The 21,854-nt window shown below is 38.9% G+C and overlaps 1 protein-coding gene, 1 long non-coding RNA gene and 1 other non-coding gene across 15 annotated transcripts; 2 read left to right on the top strand and 1 right to left on the bottom strand.

Annotated features, from left to right (window-relative positions):
- Positions 1–316: 316 nt before the first annotated feature.
- Positions 317–3,286, bottom strand: LOC116921025 (cytoplasmic dynein 1 light intermediate chain 2). 2 transcript variants are annotated; one of them, XM_032927212.2, is made up of 9 exons: positions 3,125–3,286; positions 2,726–2,799; positions 2,540–2,656; positions 2,219–2,449; positions 1,981–2,156; positions 1,678–1,907; positions 1,248–1,608; positions 1,071–1,191; positions 317–1,001 (listed from the first exon to the last, which is right to left on the bottom strand). In XM_032927212.2, the coding sequence occupies exons 1-9, from the start codon at positions 3,205–3,207 to the stop codon at positions 796–798; spliced, it is 1,599 nt and encodes a 532-aa protein (XP_032783103.2). In that variant the 5' UTR covers positions 3,208–3,286; the 3' UTR covers positions 317–795. The 2 variants fall into 2 exon arrangements, with proteins under 2 accessions (XP_032783103.2, XP_045029034.1); XM_045173099.1 differs by having other exon boundaries at positions 1,071–1,176.
- A 117-nt stretch (positions 3,287–3,403) lies between these two features.
- On the top strand, positions 3,404–7,569 carry LOC116920364. 8 transcript variants are annotated; one of them, XR_006646237.1, is made up of 6 exons: positions 3,404–3,733; positions 4,384–4,542; positions 4,605–4,800; positions 5,791–6,862; positions 6,933–7,011; positions 7,432–7,569. It is a non-coding gene; the product is annotated as an uncharacterized LOC116920364 (transcript). The 8 variants fall into 8 exon arrangements; XR_006646232.1 differs by having other exon boundaries at positions 5,791–7,011; XR_006646233.1 differs by lacking the exon at positions 7,432–7,569 and adding an exon at positions 7,310–7,377 and having other exon boundaries at positions 5,791–7,011.
- A 2,483-nt stretch (positions 7,570–10,052) lies between these two features.
- Positions 10,053–17,389, top strand: LOC116920466. Of its 5 annotated transcripts, none has more exons than XR_006646229.1 (5): positions 10,053–10,397; positions 10,487–10,704; positions 10,809–16,333; positions 16,418–17,090; positions 17,194–17,389. It is a non-coding gene; the product is annotated as an uncharacterized LOC116920466 (long non-coding RNA). The 5 variants fall into 5 exon arrangements; XR_006646228.1 differs by having other exon boundaries at positions 10,809–16,349; XR_004392691.2 differs by having other exon boundaries at positions 10,054–10,397; positions 10,809–15,887; positions 15,964–17,090.
- Positions 17,390–21,854: the final 4,465 nt, after the last annotated feature.

Genomic DNA, 21,854 nt, shown 5'->3' with positions numbered 1-21,854 from the left:
GAAACTTTTCCTTTTAAAAAAATGTATTTGAGTTTCACTAATTTTATTTCCAACATCTGAAAAATTGCCGCAGCTGCAAGTAAGGATGAAGCGGCCAATGCGCAGTAAGGATGGAGCGGCCAATGTGGCCACTACCAAATCGTAAAGAAAGACAGTCGCCTAACCCTTTTCGAGATGTGAATTTCTCAAAAACAAATGATTGAATTAAAGCAATTTCAACAACATTCTCTAGAAAAAAAAAGGCAAACAAAAACAAATTAGTTGTTGACCCATCTTCTTCAAATACTGATCTACAAAAGAATGGGATTTGGTTTGGTAGACTGATTACCTATGTATATTCAGTGGGCCGTAATACTTTCATCCGCAACTTTGCAAGCAAATTACACGGAGAGTGGCACTACATGGACTCACCGGCAACAAAACAAAAATCCAAGACGGAAATCAAAGGATTGAGGACATGTTGATGTTTTCATTCTGGTTATTTACAGAAATGTTGAATAGAATAAGCTGCAGAATTATTAAATTAATTAGTTAACCTCTCCCTTGGCTTGCGTCTGGGTTTTCCTTACAGCATTACGACCAGCTTTGTTGGTTATGCGCGTAATAAAAAAAAAAATGAACAATACAAGAGCAGAACTGGAAGAAAAAAAAAGTTCAACCCAGTACTTCAAATCCAATATAGCGCGCCTTGAATTAAATTAGAAAAAATCTAGGAAAGGGGATAAACAATTACGCCGATTTGAGAGTCTTGGGTGGAGGGAGGGAAACGAAAAGGAGTGGTGTAGGTCAACAAGATCAGCAATCGGACGAAGAGTTATCCACATTGGTCGAGACGGGCACTGGTGGTATTGGATTGAGTCGAGAAGAAGCGGATTGGGCCAACCTGTCCAGCTCAGCAGCCACTTCTCCTGGTCGATTGACCAAATTCAGCTTGTCGGGAGAACCTGGAACCGGAGATCCTTCATTTCCTGACGCAGGGGCGTTGGACACGCTGACTCGATCTAGAATAGCAACATTTGACCATAAAAAAACAAACCAAAATAATCCACAACAACGGTTAGCAGATATACCTCCAGATTGAAGCATGCCAGCCGGTGGGGTTGTTGACGAAGACTTCTTCAACAGTGAATTGAAGAAGTTGGCCAATACGCCTTCGGATGTGCCACTGATTCCAGTCTTTATGGGATCCATCTATTTATCAAACCGCATTCGATCAGAGAATAACGATCAATTAGTCTACAACGTACTTGATTAGGAACAGCCGAAGAGGAACTACGACGATCGACAGGTTTTTGCACTTGAATGCCACCTCTAATAGGAGTTCCAGCTGAAGGTGAATTGACACCTGTTCCAGCTGGTACAGGCGAAGCTGTTGAACCGTTGACTGCACCGGAGATGCCAACAGGAGCTGGCTGTTGCTGCTGCAATTGTTGCAACAGACGAGACAGAAAGTTCTGTTCATCTTCAGCATGAAGTTCAGCCTCGCGGGGGGCCGGTTTACGTGTTGTAGGCCGATTAATGATATCCGAATAGTCATCATCCGGCTTCATGGACTGCAGATTCTCATAGAGGATTCCAATTTTCTTATCGTTATCCCATCCAGCAGGGCTAGAGAAAGGATGAGATATTTGCAAAAATTAGGCTGATAAAAAACGAGACCAACATTTTCACACGTACATGAAAACTGCGTCCTTTTCAACCACCAGAGCGGGAGTAGGGAACACTAGACCATATATTCTGTGTACGAGATATTTGTAGAGCAAGTCGCAATTCTTATCTTCTTTCACTGAGGTGTAAAACAGCGCAGCTCCATACTGTAAACAAAATTTGCGCAGGTGTTCTTGGATAAAGTCAAAGTGTTCCTCCTTATAGTCCAGATCTTTTTCCAGTGTCGCCATATAGTCAGTCTATACAATGAAACACACTGTCAATTTCGGTTCAACAAAAGAAAACCGTCATAGATAGGAAATTGCGCCATACCTTTGTAACAACAACAACAATATCTAAGCCGAGATTGCGCGTCAGGACTCCTTCCGGAAGAGGAAGCAGGTGATCCATGCCCTCCTCTTCTCCGTCCACATGTCGAGATGTCCGTCTCAGTTGAGCCGTTTCTAATTCATCACCTGGTTCTACATACTCCTGCCATCGTCGGACATCTATCGAAAATTAATACAACAATCAAGTTACACCGAAAATGAAATTGGAAGTTGTCTGATACATTTGTGCTGATATTCCCTGATTGCTTCAGCAGAGAAGGGAAGTTTGTCTATATGGTCCTGTAGAAGAGATGCCCACTCGTGTAATTGATCGAGCATAGCCCAAGGAGTGGTCATCGAAACGGTGAGCATCATGAGAGTCGATGAATACGTTTCCTCCGTCAATGCATAACGCAGCAAGTGAGAATGGCTTGCGTCGCCGTCCAGCAGCCAGACAGCCAAATGAGTGTGATCTACGGAACAAAAAGGGTAAATGGAATCACGAACATTACAGGCCTCACTGAGGTACCCTCAGGACATTTAACAATGTGAAACATCCTCACCATCTCGGTACTCATCTCTGACATCAATATATGCATATTCTAGGCCAGACCCTTTTTTGGGATCAACATTGCCTTGCAACTTTGCAACAAGTGTGGTTTTGCCCGATTCTCTATCACCTGTCAGAGTGAAATGTCAGTTCATTAGAGTAAGCTTTGAGAGAAAACTAGACGGTAGAAATTACGAACCAATCACAACTACTTGCTGATTCGGAGATAACTTGTTGGTTCCCTTCAGCTGCACTTCACTCAGAACAGATGCCCTACAAATATGCGAGATCATATTAAGATAAAAGGTACTGATTCAGACTACTGTCAACGTAACCAATAACTAGAAGAACTACAAAAACAAAGAAAGGAAATTGAAGAATTTCAACTAGAAATAATATAATTCTTCATTAAGACCAAGGTCCCAATATAATCAGGCACAAAAATAACACACAGATATAAAATCAATAGTCATATGGAAGGGAAAGTCACACCCATAACTACCAAAGCAAATTCAATAGTGACACTAAACCGGGTTTCTTCGACAACGACGAGAAAACTTTTATTTATAACATACTTAACAATATAAGCAGCACTTACCAAATATTTTCCTTTTCATTGCCATCTTTTTTCTCGTCCTTCATTTGAGCCGCTGTTCTGCTGCGATCGCTCGCAGTAGCCATGTTGATTCATGGATGACGTACTGTATCGTGTTCCTGTTACTTGCTGGTGGGCGCTGGTGGGCCATACAGATACATACACACACACAGGCATTCTCGATTCTCCTCCCCCGACAGCTTTTTCTGTTTTGGCACCACTGCAGCAATTGTGAAACTCAGTAGCATTATTCACAGGCGTTGCCAAACGCGGAAGAAGGCCCCACGTTTTGAATCCTCTGAAATTGTTTTATTATGGAATCATTGAGATTTTGCATTAGTGTCCTATTGTAGCCCTTTCTTATTTTACGATTATCAAGTATTCCTTTCCTAGTTCAGACTGCAAGAACCATTGCTTCCATTTCCATATTTGCATATGCTGTTTAGCTGCTGTGCAGACGGCAGTCCACAGGGAAAACTTGGGACTACCAATTATCAATTCAATATGTCGCAACGCCATTAACGAAAGCTGTAATAAAATTAACGCAGCACGCAGTCGAAATGTTTGTCCACGTGTGCATAGACAAGAGAGGCACAGCTGGGTTTGTTAAAGGTTTGTTCTGTTCCACATGCTCTTTTGTCAATATGTGTGCCACATTGTGTCTTGACCGAGATGTCTGTAAATCTGGTGTGTCTAACTACGCTGGAAGGGATCTGTCGTATGGCCCTGGTCACTCTTTACACATCTGTATCTACCGCTGGCACACTAAAGTGTCACTGTACGCTGCATACTGAATGAAACAGAAATGTTGTGTATTTGGAATCGTATAAATTCGATTACGGTAGCCCGGGCGGGATTTTCTCTGCTTGCTTGCTGATTTTACGAAGAGATAGACCTCTAAGTTGGTGCTCCCCGCCAAAAAGACTTTTTTGTACATCATACAATGTTTGATTTTAAAGTTATTACTTAACAACATGAAAGTTGAAGCTCAGAAGATCTGGCTAGTGCCTATCCATCAGACTTTAAAAAAAAATTATTTACAAATGAAATGTGTCGGTTTATTACCGACCGCCATTAACGAGGGTAGTCTGGCTACAAGTACCACCACTAAAAAGCATTGATGCTGACAGATGTCGTCAACAGACAACGAAGCCATAGCGATTCCAAAACTTTATTAATTAACTAGTTCAAAGTTGGAGAAACAAGATCAGATGGATCCATCATAATTTAACTTATAAATTATTTTTTTTCGTGAATTTTAGATGCTGATGAAACGAAAACTGAATCTCTAGAAATGTCGTGCTTTTCTTAAAGCCGCTTCATTCAGCTCATTCCCCTTTAATGATGACAACAGACAGATATGGCCCTCTGACATTGCCTCTTCAGAGAAATATTCTATTCTTATATTACAATGAAAGACGGTAGAGTAAACTTTTTCTATAATTCTGTCTGCCACTTATCATGGGATTGTTATCTAAATTAGAGGAAGCAGCACTATACCATGAATGTTATCAAGAATTCATATTGAAGATAATTGGAGCACCCAGTTTAATGAATCGCCATTCTCAGTTTAAAAATAAAAAATCAACTACCAAGTTTGACCTGCTGAAACGTCGAGACCATTTCCACGTTGTCAGGAAAACTACAAAATGGTGAGGAAACCACGATTCATTTAAAAAGTAAGGCGCAAACTTTTCTATTATGCCATTTATCGAAATGGAAATCTGAACTTGGTTATACGATGATTGTCTGGATAAGTTGTGATAGCAAAGTAGCAATACTTACCCACGTATCGCAGCTTAAATGGAAAATCCCCGGAAAATCAATAACTCGCTGGAGACATCGTGAATTTGCAACTTTAAGCCTTGCCAATCATGAATAAAAGCTGCATTTTCACGAAATTCTATAGATATTTGGTTTTGACTGATGCGGAGCTTACTGCCTTCAACACTCTTTGCATACTAAATCGGCCTAAAACATGGGAAAACACTCCATTCTTTATTTTGATGTTTTTAATAGGTTTTCACTCGCTAGCAATTCACGCAAACTAGGATTTCCTTCACTTTAAAGCCATTGTGAATGTTTTATCAAGCACGACTTAGCGAGAGATGGATTCTAACATCCCGAAAAACAACAACAGTATTTTAGCGTAAAATCGCGGAAAGCTTTTTACCACATCCATGACAATGTCAAGTTTTAATCCGACTAGCTGAGTATTTACTCCTACACAAGTGTTTCAATTCTAAAATTTAAGCTTCCCTGGTTCAGCGACGTCGCCTTTCTGCAATGGCACCTTTTTTTGCTTCCCGATTTCAATTTTATTTCAAGACAGGGGCTGTTAGATGCATCTTTGAACGATTGTTATTGTACAGTTCTAATGTCTGATTGTGATATTGGATTAGATTCTCTTGATGCCAACTCATCGCCAACCAACGACATATCTTCTTTATCCAAGTAATGGTATCAAGTTGTTGCATTAATTCAGTTATCGCTCGATTTCGTAATAATTATAAAAATATTTATTAAACAACTATGGAGGTTCCAATTTAGTGTAGTAAGGGTGATTGCTTCAACTAGATAGCCTACAGGTTCTTCTTCTTTTGTTTCAAGACGATCGGCTTTTTTTTTTCTCATGAGAAAATAAAAATTTGCATCCTGTTCAATTATAGCGGTATCATTGGCCACGCTCGACAGTCTGGAGGGAGCTCCCCGTAACCGCCAATCATCCTATTATTCCAGTTGTCTCCGGAATTGCTTTTAACGGGACGTCCAGAAGCGGTTGACAGAGCAAAAGTTTGGTCATGATATTTAATACTTGCTTTCTAACAACGTCTATAAGTCGTATGATGCTTTATGCAACAGGTGCCTCATTAACCGTTTTCTGTCTGTCTAATGATATTCTCTTATTCTACAGGTTTTTCTGGTTTGATGCATTTTTCTTTTCCCATTCTAGAGTGCAGTACAGCCCCGTGATTCGTCTTATTTCGCTAGCATTATTTTATGGAATGGGTCCATTGCGTATCCATAGCGGCGCTATACCAATTAATGCTAGGCTGCTCTCTTGTAAGTATACGTCAAAAGGGTTGGGGAGAAGGTCCTAATCAACGTCAATTGCCTCAGAGGAAGAAATCTTAGGAAAACCCGAACTTTTAATTTTTTTTATTCGCTCAATGATTCATTACGATGTGTACGAAGCCAAGTGCGTTACTTGAGGCGAAATAATTTAACAAGTTTCTTGTTCGATCTAAACACTTCTCTGTGTCCTTAAGATTTCCTAGAAAGCCGATAGCTGCAATATGCTGTTTCATCTTCAATGTCCAGACTCGCAAGTTGGTCAGTTTTTTCCCACCATTTTTGTGGTGTATGGCATTCAATATACCGAAAATCTCCTGAATCGCCATTTGATTAAGGCCATGGAGCTGCAGCCCATTCAATTGTTGTTGTTGAAGAGCCTCGAAAGTGGAAAAAGCAGTTCGCTTTTTTCCTGGAAATCGACTGAACAGTAGCCTGAAATTAGTTACCACAAATACAGAAGGAAAAAGCAAGAAAAGCGTCGTTTTTAAATTGGACAACAACAAACTTTGCGCCGAGTCCTACGAACTTCAACGTGCTTTTGATCACGTCGTCGCATGTTCCTGTGGGATAAAATTAGAATTGAAACGACCCTTACGCCCCTTGGATTCCTCGAAATATGTGACCTCATAGATGCAGTGTCAGCCACCCCACTTTTTGTTTATTCAGGTAAAAACGACCTTGCTGATTTGGTAATCGAAGTTGCAGTAAAATCAACGTCGTTTGGACGTGTCGATAGAGGGCTCTGCGTCGAATACCAGAAACACAGTTCGATGGAGTTCATTTTAAAAGTCCGATGGAGTTCGTTATGCAATAAGGTGTGTTCTCAGCTTTTCTCAGTTTTTGTAGTGTAGTTGATTGTATAATGGCACTGTAAGGCCTACACAAAGTTAGTGGTTTATTAGCTGTTGTCTTTTGAAGCCAAAATGGTAACTAATGGCATTTGATCTTAGACTTTCAATGACGGTTGTCGGTTGAAAAAGATCCGTCGTACGGACGTTATTCATGTGTTGCAACAATCATTTTAACTGTTATCAGCTTGTTTTTATTTTTATTTAATTCTAAAAATTAACTTGATTGGCTGTAAATAATTCTGCATCACTGGTTTTCGCTCAGATGATGGAAATGTTTAATGTCGGGACACTGTTGGGCATTCATCTCTTCATTTTGATTGTCATTTGCGTAACTCTTTCGGGCAAGTTACCAAGCATTGTCAATCAGATTTTTATCTCTCACAGCGAGAAACGTTGTTTAACCGTCGACTACGACGACGGTCAATGTGCCATTTGCTTGAATCCACATGTAAACAAGTCGCGTCCGTACTGCGGCCACGTCTACTGCTTCCAGTGTCTTGTCAGTTGGTGTCGAATTAAACTTGAATGCCCGACATGCAAGAGGCCATTCACGACGTTTAGGCACAGCATGCGGTCAGCGTACGACTTTCGAGTCCACACGATTATCGCCGAAGATGATTTCATTCCGGATTATTACAGTGTCCTCGATCACCGACTATCAGCCAGAGAATATATGCTGTCTTCGTTGGAAACTTGGCATCAGGATCCTTCTCCATAATGCCCAGAATTGTGTAAATGTCCCAGGTTTGACGTGTAATACAAGTCTTGTAATCAACAATCGGTATGTTTGGCCTTGTCCGTCACTTGGGAGATGAGCATTTCTTGTGGTGGGTACGTATAACTTGATATTGCATTCCATCATTTCTCGTAAGAATTCATACAGGTAAGTATGTGTGGAGCTACTTTTATTGCATCTAAAACTACAAGCAGTTCAAGATACTGTTTTAGCTCTGCTAGAGAGATCAATAGTCGTAGCTCATTAAGGAGACTCCCCGGAAGCCTCCCAGCCCAATGTTCGAGTACCAAAGGCGTAGTCTTTGTATGACGTAAATGTTACGGAAGGAAATGAATTGCCCACTAGAGCGTGCACCAAATGTCAAACAAAAGAGCACTAACAGCGTAGCATACATACAATCGCTTCAGCATGATGTCATATTTAACTTAAGGTAAAAAGTTTATCTGATAATATTTAGACTTTTTATCTGTTACTTGATTTTAAGCAGGACAAATCAGATATTCAACGAAAACCAATTATGTTTCACAAAAAAATATGAAAACCCGAACTCGAAGAGGACAGTGACCAGCTCGGATCAAAGAGTTCACGTCAAGCTTTGTTCAATAGACCCGTCTCTCAATTTCCGGAGTGTACCGGATGGATTTTGGCAATATCCAGACGTACTGTATCATCAAGGTAAAAAGCACAAAAAAGACTAAATTACTTTTCCTGAAACTATATTTAATTCTTCTCAATGTCCAACGGTTGACATCGGCAGTAATTGCTTCCTGTTCTTCGAGGATTTTATGATTTGGATGCTCAAAGACCACCTGCTGATGCGTATAGTTTGTTTTCTCCCTGTCATCGTGAGGTAGCTCAAACGTAAACGAAGCAAAACCACACAAGAGAGGGAAAGAGAAAGAAAAATAAATAAATAAAAAAAAAGATGCAGTTAATCGAGAAATGATTTGGCAATCAATATGCTGCCGCGTCTGTCAAGAAAATCCAGAATTCAAGTACACCTGCACTTGTAAGTTTGCATTGAAAATAATGACCATATATTTTTTTTGATTGTTTTATTTTCGTATTATCTCAGGGTAGATTCAGTCGGTGCTTAGCAACGTTGATGAAATCATACGCTGCAGGAGAAAAGTAAATAGAAGAATGCTCATTCTGCTTGGTAACTTACGATTCCTCATTTCACTATGCTGCAAGTTCTGGAATAATTGCACGCCCACGGAATTGCTTCTAAATTAGGATAGTTACGCTGTATTTCAACATGCACAGCATTCTCTGCCAATGTTCTCTGCTAACTTAAGTCAGTATTTATTTATTCTTTTTCCAAAATGAAATGTATTCTTAAATGGCTAAGTCGATTGAAGACAAAAGCAGACGAATTTTGTGACTGGTTTTTCCTTCGAGATGCACCGTGGTGACGCATTACTTGAGGACTTGGGATCACAGTTCACAGGAATTAAATTTACTTTCGAGAAAGGATTTCCCTCCTCTTTGGCTCGTTCATCATCATGTCTGCTTAATCAAGGTTGACTTCCATTTTGCTCAGGAAGCGGATCAACTTCACAGATGATTAGGCACAAAGCTAAGCTTAAAATGATGAATTCGTAGTTGTCCACTGACGTCAGTTGACATCAACAGAATCATGATATGCAATGGGAGAATCTGTGTCAGTCCCGTACAGACACGACAAACCTTACAGTTAGTAATTTGGACTTGTCTAGTTTCAAGGAATAGACGCAGCCCGTCTTCCGGGTAACATTGATTTGGTGTTAGGGTTGGGTCCTCCTTCGACTATCTCGTGTCAAAGTTGCTACGATTTAATTAAATTTTTCGATACAATCAAACCAGGTAAAATTACAACAAGTAAAGTATGTAATCAGAAGGTTATTGTATGCAGCTCAATTTCCACGAAAACCGTCCAATCTGCCAATACGATTTTTCGTGGCTTTTGGGACTGATAAGCGTAACTTATTTGCACGCATGCAAGCCGGTTATTTAGATGTTGACTTATTCCACTTATTGTGACAAAATTCTTGTTCCAGGAATGCCAGAAATATATCCCGTTTTATTACCATAGATCATTTTATTCGAATTCATTTGCGGTAGGCTCGAAATTTGTGTTAAAATGAAGAAAAAAAAAAGCCTATACAGTACTGCCATCTATCTGTCGGGTGAAATCAAAATTGTTTTTATTTTTTTATGTTTTCTCTTTTTGGATTTTGGAACAAAAAAAAAGTAATTATCATATAATGATAGTCTAACCACTTTTGACCTAGATTGATGACACCCTTTAAGGGACAGTTATCTAACCAATTATTAGCTTGTTTGCCAAGTAATCATTACACGTTTTCTAAATTATCCATCATTTCTTCATCGTCGAGATTTCACTTTTACTCGGGTTATCGTAAAATCGTAACAACACACAGTTAGATTCTGAAGAAAAACACATCACATCCACAAAATTCTTTTATCTATCTTCCGGTACCAACTTTTGCAACTTACTCCCAAGTTTTATACCGATTACGTGTGCTATCATCGTCTGCTGTATCTTTCAGATTTAACTTGGAACAGACGTTACTCAATAGACCGTTGCCGGGTAAACTTTTTGCTATTGTGTGTGAGTGCACCTTTTAGCTTCTATTTTCGTCATCAGCTAAAAGTCACCGACTACTACCGTCTTTTTTTTGTTGTTGTCTGATATTACAGGGAATAAAAGACGAGAGTTTTCCCCCTCGATGTCTTCTGATGGAAATGGGACACCGGCGCATTGGACCCCGGCACACTAAGGAATAATTACCAACCACGCCCTATTCACTGCTGCAAGGATCTGTGCACTTGCACAGAAGCCAGACAGAATAACATCACACACAGGGGGTTCTAATTGCGTTCGTTATCAGCAACCAAGGGAGCAGTCAAATGTGGAGGTATCGTATAACCACAAAGAAAAAAAAAAGCAATCCACTTTTTATCCCATTAGGTATTTTGCAATAGCGATAGTACTGTAAGAAAATCAATGTTTTTTTTTCAGATAATTGCGAATATACCACGAAACTCGATGGGTTTTCGAAGCTACAGAGAAAACTGTTAACGTACACGGATGTTTGTGGTGTTCGTCAATCGTTTTTCCATTAACGCTTTCTTTTGTGTTTATTTGTATTAAAACAACAACAAAGCGTGTCCTTGGTTTGCGGCAGTTAAACTCAGGAATCACGAACGGCGTGCACGAAAAGTAGTGGGTACATCAAAATATCCCCCGAGGTGGCGCTGTATTCTAATTTTGAAAAAAAAAAGGAGCAGACCTTGGGGGGTGGTTTACTGTTTGATGAGTAATTCGTTTGAACGATAGCAGCATTCAGTCACGCGGAATATTTTGTTTACAAGTTTGGCGGACGAAAGGTGTGGTAGACATTCTAATCAGATTTTTTTTCTCTCAGGGTTGTTGACGTAATTGCGGTATCCATAACTGTGTATCTTTTATAGTTTGTCGATAATTACACTTTGTAGAATCTCCGTTTCACATTCAGAGAAAATCACGAAACGTAAACAATTGAGCTTTTTTATCATGATTTGAGCATAGCAAGTGCGTAGAGTTTGCGGAGTCCATCCTGAAAATCATATTCTAATGAGGCAGCCGTTATGCAAGAACTTTCTAGAAGCATTGAAGATAAGCAATTTAATTGTTTTCAAAGACTTGACGAGGCATTCACTATTCATAGAGACAAAAATGTGTTGCTTTGATGTTTCATTTCGTTTGTCGAATTCTAAAATTTTGGGTGGGGCGTACTGATTAGTTTACGGCTCTCTAACTTCTTCATGTTTCTATTGATTACCATACGACTGAAAGCGTGTTTAGCATACGCAACATTACCCGCTAGAGCTGCTCTTTATATTTTCTTACAATCAAACAAGTATATATGCACTGTGATATTGTATTATCCAGAAATTCAATTTATGGCTCACGTCTGCTGATAACAAACTTCCCTGTAACACAGACATTTGTATACGGGCTTGATAATCAGAGCTGTATAGATGATTGTATAGAAAACCAGTATGAATCAATTTTGGAAATGATGCCAAATTCCATTCTTCCTTGTATTTTAAACATATCGGTCCGCAGGTGATAACGTGACCCATAAAAGGGCGGCCTTGTCCCGAGAGTTTCAAATTTCACGATTTAAAAAATCGTCGAATTTTTTTTTTTAAATTTGAGAAATGTTGATCCACAAAAATCGGTTCGCCATGAAAAAAGCCTTTAAAAAATTAGGTTCAAGTTGATTCGATCGTCATTAGCTTAAACTAGAGGTTAGTTGGGCTATTCCGAAAAACATTCCGATTGCGGGTCAAGGCGCATTCCTAATGACAAACGTGAATCTAAATCCAGCAGTGGGCCAAAGAAAATAAGAAAAGAGAAAGATATTTAAAGATTGCCATATATAAAAAGACCGTAAACATTTTTCTTTTAATATTGTACGTGGTTTCACGTAAGATGGCGCTGCAGTACATGACTGGAGATCATTAGTTTTTTTTTGCCGTTGGATGGATGAGACGTGACTTTTTCTTTTCCGTAACGAATAAATCATACTTTTCAATCGACCATGCCCAAATCGAACCCACCTGCAGTTTAGATTCAAAGACCCCTCCCAAATATATTTATTTTATATGGAAAGATTTTGGTTTCGCCCTTGAGGGATAATCACACGAATATTTGTGGTACCTGAACTTTTTATCGTGTTATAGTCAAAGGAGGAAAACAAGATCGGATGACTAGTCATCCAGTGGCGTTCAGCGTTACCTGCGAAAACGAACGATAAAATTGCTGCTAAAATGGAAAAGAAAAATTGGTTCAAGTTGTCGTCTTGGTATTTATTCGATTTTCACTTGTGTCGATATAAACTGGTAGAAAGTGGGTCATAACTTTGCATTTCTGATGGTTATGCGATTTTTTTTTTTAAAGAAATAAAATCAAATGGCTCATTTGGCAACTTCGTTCGGACGTGACGGCATTCCTTTTCCTATTGTAATCCAACTTTTTAATCTAATAACGTAAAGATCCGGTAAGTAACCAGGGAAAACGTTGCAGTCCATACTGGAACAGCTTTCTGCAGAGTCGCAACATTTGCCACGGTTTAGTATTCCAATCTGATTTACCTGAACCGCCTTTACCTGCATTTCTGTCAGCCGATTGCATCGATTATGCCACGTATCTCAAATTGTGAATGTAAAAAAAGAACAGGAGCGTTTAGTGTTTTTCTGTATTTATTCAAGACGTTGAACAGCTGTGCCAATCGGTTTGAAATCCAATAAAGTACGAAATAAAAACATTGAAAGTAAGGAAATTGAAAACTTTCCCCTACCACTCATTTTCCAAAAAGTTTAGTGGTTTTTCGACTTTCTCACGACCAAAGAAAAGTATCGTTCATTTTTTTTATTGTCCCGCGTGAAAACACACAAACCCTCGGCATTCACAACACCCCGTACTCTGTGTACAGTCAACGAAGTAAAGAAAAACACAGAAATTGTTGTTAGAATGGGCACTTTTTTTTCTTTCAATTGAGTGGCTTCCATGTTCGTTCTTGTGCGTGAAAGACATTTTCGGTCACGTTTCCGGTTATTGAATCTTTGATTACAATCACTGAAATGTATGGAACGATGTAGTCCGCGCTGACAACATTAAGAAGCTTATTTATTTATTATGACGACATTTTTTGATTTGTCATTCAGTGAACGTCAAAAGAAAAATGACCCTCGACTTGAATTAAAATGCAACACGTAGCGTTCCCCTTCTAAATTTTTGCTCTTTTTAAGAATAATCCAAAAAGTGAGTCAAGAAGATGTTCAAGGAGATACAACCTTTGTGAAAGAATAACTTTCCTTTTGGACGTGTAAAGTGGTAAAACATGAATGATGTACGTGATTTCCCGGGATTTTATTCTTCTGAATCTCTTTATTGCAAAGACTTTATTGTAGGTGAGGTAGCATTTTTTTAAAACTCGAGTAAAATAACATTCGTTTTGCTGAAATTCAAAATGTCCTTGATTGTTTCGTAATTCAAAAGTTAGTGTCCTTTTTGTACATAATAAAAGAGGATTTCCCTTCTAACATTCGTTACATCAAAATGTATTTAGGTTAGATAATGTTTAATTGACTTTGATTACATTTTTCATAGAGTATAATCCCATTCATTTGCATAATTTGCGCAAATGTAACTTGGCACGTGTAGCCCTTAGGTTGGTAACAGAGAGGCAGGGGAAGAAAAAAAAAAATAATAGATAAACCGCCAAAATCGTGGGAAACCACGGGTAGGGAAACCAAAATTTTGCATAGTATTCCTTAGGGGAATTCGTTTTAATATGTTTACCCAAAGAAAAAAAATTGTTCAAGGGCAACGATTTTCAGGAAAAAGATCAAGGACGTTGAGGATGGGTACGCAAATTCAAAAGCGAAAACCATATGCAAATGATCAATTTCGTCAAAAAGCAACCACAAATATGATAAGAATTTACATAATTTGCTACAATGAAGAAACACGTGGTGAGAGCAATAAATAAATATCTAACTACATTTCTCATTAAACAGCATCCAAATTGTAAATGATTTCTAGCCAATGTAGAAGCGTAGATGAAAGTGAACTGGAATTTTGTTAAAAGAATTAAACTTTCTCTATGTTAAGCCCCATAAAGTACGAGTAATGTCTATTGGTGTATCATAAATTTCATTTCTTTGGCAAAGTCAAAAATTCTGAAAAGATAAAAAATGGCCGTCGTGCTGAACGAGAGACAAACAGATGGCGTAGGGGAAAAGAGAGTTGTTCGTCTGGAGTAAGAAGTTGGTAAGAGAAACTGCAAATGACTCCGCAACAACCAAAATTTCCTTGGATACTTCACGTAACCACAGTTGCTGTTGTTGGTATGATGTGCAAGTAAAAATTTCTTGACGTCCGTCCGGCAGACCTTGGTCCAGAAACGTCACGGGTATTTTCCCCCCATCACATTAAGAAATGTTTTCAAAGTTGCTGGTTGCACTTCCAAATACGTACGAAAGGATGACGTTGTGGATTTCTTTGACTTAACAACCGTTTTATTGTAATCATGTTTCGTGTTAAGCCCTTGTTGTGTTCGTTTCGGCTGCTTGGCCAACGTCGGCTGCTAACTTTATCTTTGAAAGCAATCTCCGTTACGCTTTTAAGGAAATGTTTAAACAATAGAAAGCGTTTGTTTTATGATGTAAAATTCATTTTTTTGTCATAGTCCACTGATTTCTTAGGCTTATTTTGTTGGAATTTGATGTTAAATTGAAGGAATCACCTGAACAAATCCCTTTCCCGATTTAGTATTCTGTCAAAAGACCTAATGGCTCGTGAAACACTATCTGATTTAATCGTTCCAGACAGCAATATTTTATACATCTTTTATTCATAGAGCCAATGCATAGGGATTCCTCAACAGGTGCTGTGTGGGTGTCAGACATTGGCAAAGGGTGGCAATAAGTTATGATCCAAGCCAGCTCATTAGTCGGCTTATGAAAACAAAAGACACCAAGACAGAGGCCGTACGTCATTGAGGATAACTGATACTGTCTCTTGTCACACTTGTGTAGCGAGACGATACCTAAACAGTCAGTTTTAATAATAAATGCTTGGGGCTTTGTGTTTGCTCTTTTATTAATAGCCTATAAAAATAAACAAAAGAAAAAGCAAAGAAATATACAAGGCTTGTTAACTCACACGAGATATCACATTACCTGATTCTGTATGCAACGATGACGTAAATAAATCCAGTAAACAACATCTGCACCCATTTGATTAAATATTTTGAACACACGAAAAAAAAGAAAAACAGATTTTATATTTATGACATCGCACGGGAAAACCCATCGATTTTCAATGATCATATCAATTCCGAACCATGGGATCTCGAGTTGAATTTGCATGCAATTCACTATGCGACGGGCAGTTGTTTTCGTTCCTTGGAGCTGCCTAGATCAGCGAAAGCATCGTGTTTACGATCTGTACGTCAGCAAAGCGACTATTTCAAGAATTTTCGGGTGGGGGGTGTAGTTTGATTCCGGCCGAATCGTTGCCAAAACGGACCTCTCCATCCTCCGAGTGGTTTGTACTTTTTCAGTGATGGACGATTGATTTCCACAAAGCGTAAATCCTGACAACCATTTTTATTTCCTGCTAGTTATTCCTTTTACGTTTTATTGGATGCTATATGCTCTTCATTGCTGGTTATTGGTTGAAGCCGTGGCTGCCATCTTTTGTTTCAATTGGGGTGTCAAGCCTATGGTTGGAATGCCTGAATTGCAAGATGCCATTCACGACCTTTAAGGCACAATATAAGACAGATCAATAAGTATTTTTATTGTATGACGATATTACAGACTGCAGGATGATCCTTGTTCATGACAAAGTTAGACAATCTGTCACGTTTCTCTTGAGCGAAATACTTTTGGTCGTCTGCAGCAACGAACTCAATATTTACCTCGTTTTTTTCAAGCAAAGAATTCTTTGTATTTTAAAAACCTTTACTACTGTTTGACAAAAGCAAAACGGTATTTTTTCTATTCTGTAAGGTTACATAAAACTGGATCAAAAAGTATAAAACCAGTTTACATTCTGTACTAATCTCCTACTAGGATGATGACATTCCTTTGAAAGCCATTGTGACATTAACAATCTCTTTGCTCCGAATTTGGAATAGAAAAAAAGGGAAAGTAAAAAAGATCGAAAGGTCGAGCCAAGAAGATTTGGATTCTCCATTGATTGAATTTAAGGTACCAGAGAGACAACCTGCACGGTGGAGAAGTGTTCTTATCCTGTGGCGGTTACAAAACACATTACTGCACGTGGATTAAATCCAAGACGACAATCGATCGATGGTGCATCTGCAAAAGAATGTCTCAAACATACTTGTGTCCGTAGAAATTGCGTTATTTTCAGTCGTGCCGTTTGAAATGGATAAAACTCAAAAGTACAGGAAAATATTGGAATGTTTCAGGAACTTTGTGACACACGTTTATCCTCCGTGACACTGAATTCACGGCCGAAGCCAACACCAACAAAAAGAAAGTACTTGCACATGTTTTTCTTGAGAATACCATTACGCAGTGGATGAAGAATTCGCTGTGTCGATATGAAACTGGAAATCTTGTACGTGTCTAATTACAACATTTATGTAGCCGTAGAGGTTTCAAACATGGAGTCAACCTTGATATTCTTTTCATCCAAGAATTGTTGTAGTAAAATTCAATAACGCCTTGGTGTCAATGCAGAACGAAATTTGAATTTCCAATCATTCCATTTACTCAGGTGAGTGATAAACGTTTGAAAATTAATGAACTCAATTACTTCTTCCAATGTCTTGGTAACGTCAAACTCATTATTTTTACGTTTCGCTCACTCGGGGGTTCAGGGTGTTCCCGTGCGTTCAAGACGTCCAGTTACACAGCTCATTTTACGTATTGATTGAGTGTCCATTTCCCAGAAAGAAGCAAAAAGAGGCTTAACCGACGTAGGAGCGTTCAAGTGAATCAAAGCTTTCAAATGTCAAATATTTAGTTTTATGTTATTAACATCGGAAAATAAATATAGAATTGTGTTTAAAGGTTTGTTTGAGCATGCAAGATATTTGACCTCTCTAAATCTTCCTAATAACTCATAAAAATGGAAATAAAGTTCCAGCCGTTGAAAAATTGAAAAACTAAATTGCAGTGATGAAAGCTTAATGCAAGTATTTGGCAATGGTGCTTGTAACGTCTGCTTTCAATTGCCATTTGTAATTGAAAAAAAACAACGAACAACTCGTGTAATGAGATGTGCAAAATTGGCAACCAGTTGAACGACATTTACGCGTGGCGCCAGTTTTCTTTTCTGTTTTTTTTTCAATCGTATAATTGTCTTCCCACTCTGCAATTCACATCCAAAAGCAAAAAAAGGGTAAGTGACAGCTCGTTTGATATAAACTCGTTGTATTATTTCATCCGTCATCAAATTGCAGGATTCATTTCCTTTAAAAATTAAATTCTGGTTATTGGGATACGTCGAAAAACCTTTTCGTGATTCATTGAAAGTCTTGCTGTAATCACTAACACTCACTGCATTGATTATCTGTCATATCACGGCAACCACCAGATTTGGTTTCTGGTCTCTTTGTGTCTTGGCATTGCTCAACACATTTACCTTGCTGCTGGTACTCCACCCCGACAACAGGGACTCAACTGAAAAGCAACCACTGCATGTTTTCCTTTTTTTTTTTCTTATTTAATCAGAAAGTCTGCTCTTCGCAGTGACTTGCTGACTCTCAAGAAAAAGGATCTTGTTTTCTCTTTGTTTCTTTACCTCCTCTCTTTTGATGGAAGAGCACCGATCGCACAGCCGCAAAAGTATCTTTGAGATGTGTGGGTTTTTCTTGGAGAAAGTCATATCGCCCTAATTACTTTCATTAACAGGCCGGGATACACAGGAGCTGGCTGACATTCTCAGCGATATCCGAGATGTCTGTCCCGAGATGCTATTTCAGGTTGATGTGGCGTCTATTAATCGAAAGGGGATAGCAGTAAGTTTGCACCGAGTTTCTCACGATCGATGTTCCCTTAGACGTTGTGGATCACCTCGGCCGCCGCTCTCTCCGTTTGTCTTTGGCAAGTTTTTTTCCTGCAGCATTGCGTGATGCTTCCAGCACGAAGCCAATTTCCGAGGTCGCTTAGATGACAGATGTCTTGGTATCGAACCGTTTATAGATTTGCTGGAAACTGGCTGGCTTTTTTTTATGATTCATGTGCTCTGCTCGATTTGTCAACCGGATGTTGTTTTTTTCTTCGTTTGTTATTGAAAAAATAGTTGTGGGGTAAGCAAAAAGTGAAGAAAGGTGTGGTTAACACATTCCATTCACTTTTTTGTTTATTGTTCACTTATCTGAGTGGGTGTTTTTTTTCGGGGGAAAAACCACTCGCTTTATCGAATTAAACATTATAGTTGAAAGGAATTCCGTATTTTCAACATTGAAACGAGTAACGGGAAAATGTGAAGAGTTCGTAGTCTACTTTTTTAGAAATGTTTATCAACCTGACAGCAGAACCGGGTTGAAATGAGTTTCTTTTCTCTTTTTATGCCAGTGTGGCATATTACACTTTAAGTGTATTACACACACAGTAAAGCATTTCACTTGAAGTAAAAACCGGTTTTTTTCAACCCCAACTAACAAGGAACTGAACTCGTCCCCCCCTTCACCTTTCTCTGTCGTCATTTCGTGTTCCATCCGAGTCATTCCACTCTCGATTGAGACACTCCCCTCCACAAGCCCTTTAGCGCTTTATCACTTGTATTTCATAATTTATTTGTTTTGGGACAAAGGTACAGCAGAAATCGATCCACCATTTTAATTGTTTTGGCTTCTGCCATCTTTCTACATCCACCTCTATTTTTTTTTGTTTCCCATTAAAAATAGAAGCCCCTCGTAACAGTGCGTAGTTGATTTTATGCCGCATAAATTAAATGTTTCCAAAGGATTCCGCAAACGATTTTAACACTTGGTAAAAACCCAGTCTTGAAAAAAAATAAAAATCCATGTCAATTCCTGGTGTACAAAAAGCCTCAGGTGAATGTTGTTAAGGGTAGGAGAATGGCTCACAAAAAATGAAAATCAGTTCGACCTTGTGCACGTTACAAGGTTTCGTCCGTGATAGAATAAAGAGTATTATCCATTCAGACAATAGACAATGTTGGCTCAGTAACAATTGGTTGTCCAGTAAATAGCAACCGCATTTTGGGCGTCATATCGAAAGCAAACGAAAAGCGCGTCTGTGGTTCTAAAAACTCTTTACATTAAATTATGCCTTTATGTCAACTCATTATTGAGGTCTCCATGCTGGGCTTTTTAAGGGCACACGAGAGCCGACCCAGCCTAAACCTCAATCGGACGTGAGTCAGTTTTTGTTTTGGACGAAAGGTCGAATGCGGATTGCGGGCCAAGGTGCACTTGTTTGCGATCAGACCTGAAAATTTCCAGATCGACCTTCACCACATGTGTTGAGGATGGCGTTGGAGATAATCACGTTATTGTACAACGGATAGAGTTTCAACTCTTTTTTCAGAATTAAAATGCAAATGTAAAAATTTTAACGAACTCAGCCCTTATACTTAATTTGATTCTGCCGGGGGGCCTTGTTTCACAGTTGGTGGCTAGATGTAATCAATCGATTAGCTTTTGGGATAATACAAGGGCACCTGATTGTTTGGCATCGCCGAGTAGGTTAAAGAAGCATCCAACGTTTACCTGTGGGAAGAAGTACAAGTTTTATTAATTTCATAACTGTGTGCTAGAAAGTAGGTCGCATCTTTTTGAGGGCCATGCGAAATTATTTAATTTCTTAAGAGATAAAAATAAAAAACGGCCCAGTTGTCATATTTAACGGATTCGTGCCATCCGCGTCGCTTTCAGAAACATGAAATGTCGTCGATTCACGCATCTTTTATTCAGGGAAGCTCTCAACAGCTCTGCAACACAGTTTGAAATGCAACAAAGAAAGACAAAAACAAACTAGAAACTTTCTCTCACCGCTCATTTTCCCAGAGAGTTTAGCGGTTTCCACCGACTTTCTCACGACTTACGAAAGGTATCGTTCCCTGTTTATTGTCCCGCCGTGAAAACGCGCAACGGTGTAGAGAGAACTCGTCTATACTGTAGGGTTTTGCGCGAAACGTTTGTGCGGCACGCGTGCCCCACCAAATGGCCGCTGCTCGTATTGTCTTCGTGAATGAGAGGAGAAAGTTTCTCGTGCATTTCCGGTGCCCATAGATGTTTAGTGCGATCTTTAAAATATGTCGGAATTTTCTCCTTCCACAAATGAATGTCGCATCATGTAAATTCAATCGACATTTTCTGTCATGGCCTTATACGAAAGTAATTGGCCTCGTGCAATCTGCAGGAGCATTTGACAGATTTCTTTTTGACTTTGTCATCGAGTGGACGTCAAAGGGAAATATGCCACTCGAATTCAAATGCAACACATCCCGTTCTAATTATTTATTTTTTCGTTCTATTTTAACCATCATCAAAAAGTGGGTGAAGATGATGTTCAAGGAGATACACAGACCGTGTGAAAGACTAACTTTCCTTTTGAACATTTGAAGAGTTAAAAACATGAAATAAGATTTCTTTGGAGTTTTTTTAAAAGCTCATTAGTGGAAAAAATCTTATTGGCAGCTGAGTTTTGTTTGTTTTACTCAGGTAAAAATTTGTATTTGTGTGTTCGAATTCAAGACACAGTACGGTAGAATTTCCTTTTAGAGATTTACAAATGGCATCTGTCAACGGCTACAATAACAGAAACATGTGACATTCAGTAAAACAAACTCAAATGGAACCTGAATTTCCAAGGAAATGAATACAGCTCGATACTTTGGTAAACATTAATGTTTAGCTACAACACTCCGTATAGCTAAGTGACATAAATTCTGGGAACAATCGGCTTGGAAAAAAATAGAATTGAAAATGTCCTTGTTGCATGTCGTTCCACTAGTTCGATTTCTTGTCTACAACAATCGATTATTTATGCAACAAGGAAAATAATTGACAGTTCATTTTTGTTTTAAAATCGTTGATTTCGATCGTCTGGCAGACCTTCACGTTAGGCCACACCCTGACGATCTTCCTTTCCCATCCAACCCCATAAGACGTGATTTGTGTCATCCTCACAAGATAAAAATCGATGAAAGGTCCGTCTCTATAAAAACATAAAACGCCTTCAAAGAAAATGGACAGTGAAAGTGGAAATAAGAATTTTCCAAACTTTCTCCGCTCTCGTCCCATAAACTATGCGTTACGTGCCACGTTTGGTATCGTAAATATAAATGTTGTGCTCTTTTCTCGCAAGTATAGGAAATTCAGCAAAGAGCCATCACGCTGAGAGAGAGGGAAATGAAACAAAAAAAAGAGAGTTTTGGGTGTAGGAGGCGGAGCTGCAAAACTGGTTCTCAAATGGCAGACTGTGAACAGAAAAAAAATTTCCCTGTGCGTACTTGACGTTAACCGCACGTATCTACAGGTGCGTGTGCTGCCCAGGTAAAAGTTCT

The sequence above is a fragment of the Daphnia magna genome, linkage group LG4 (genome assembly GCF_020631705.1).
Source record: "Daphnia magna isolate NIES linkage group LG4, ASM2063170v1.1, whole genome shotgun sequence".
NCBI lineage: Eukaryota > Metazoa > Arthropoda > Branchiopoda > Diplostraca > Daphniidae > Daphnia > Daphnia magna.
The sequence above is the reverse complement of the archived record's forward strand: the minus strand, read 5'-3'. Positions and strand labels throughout refer to the sequence as shown.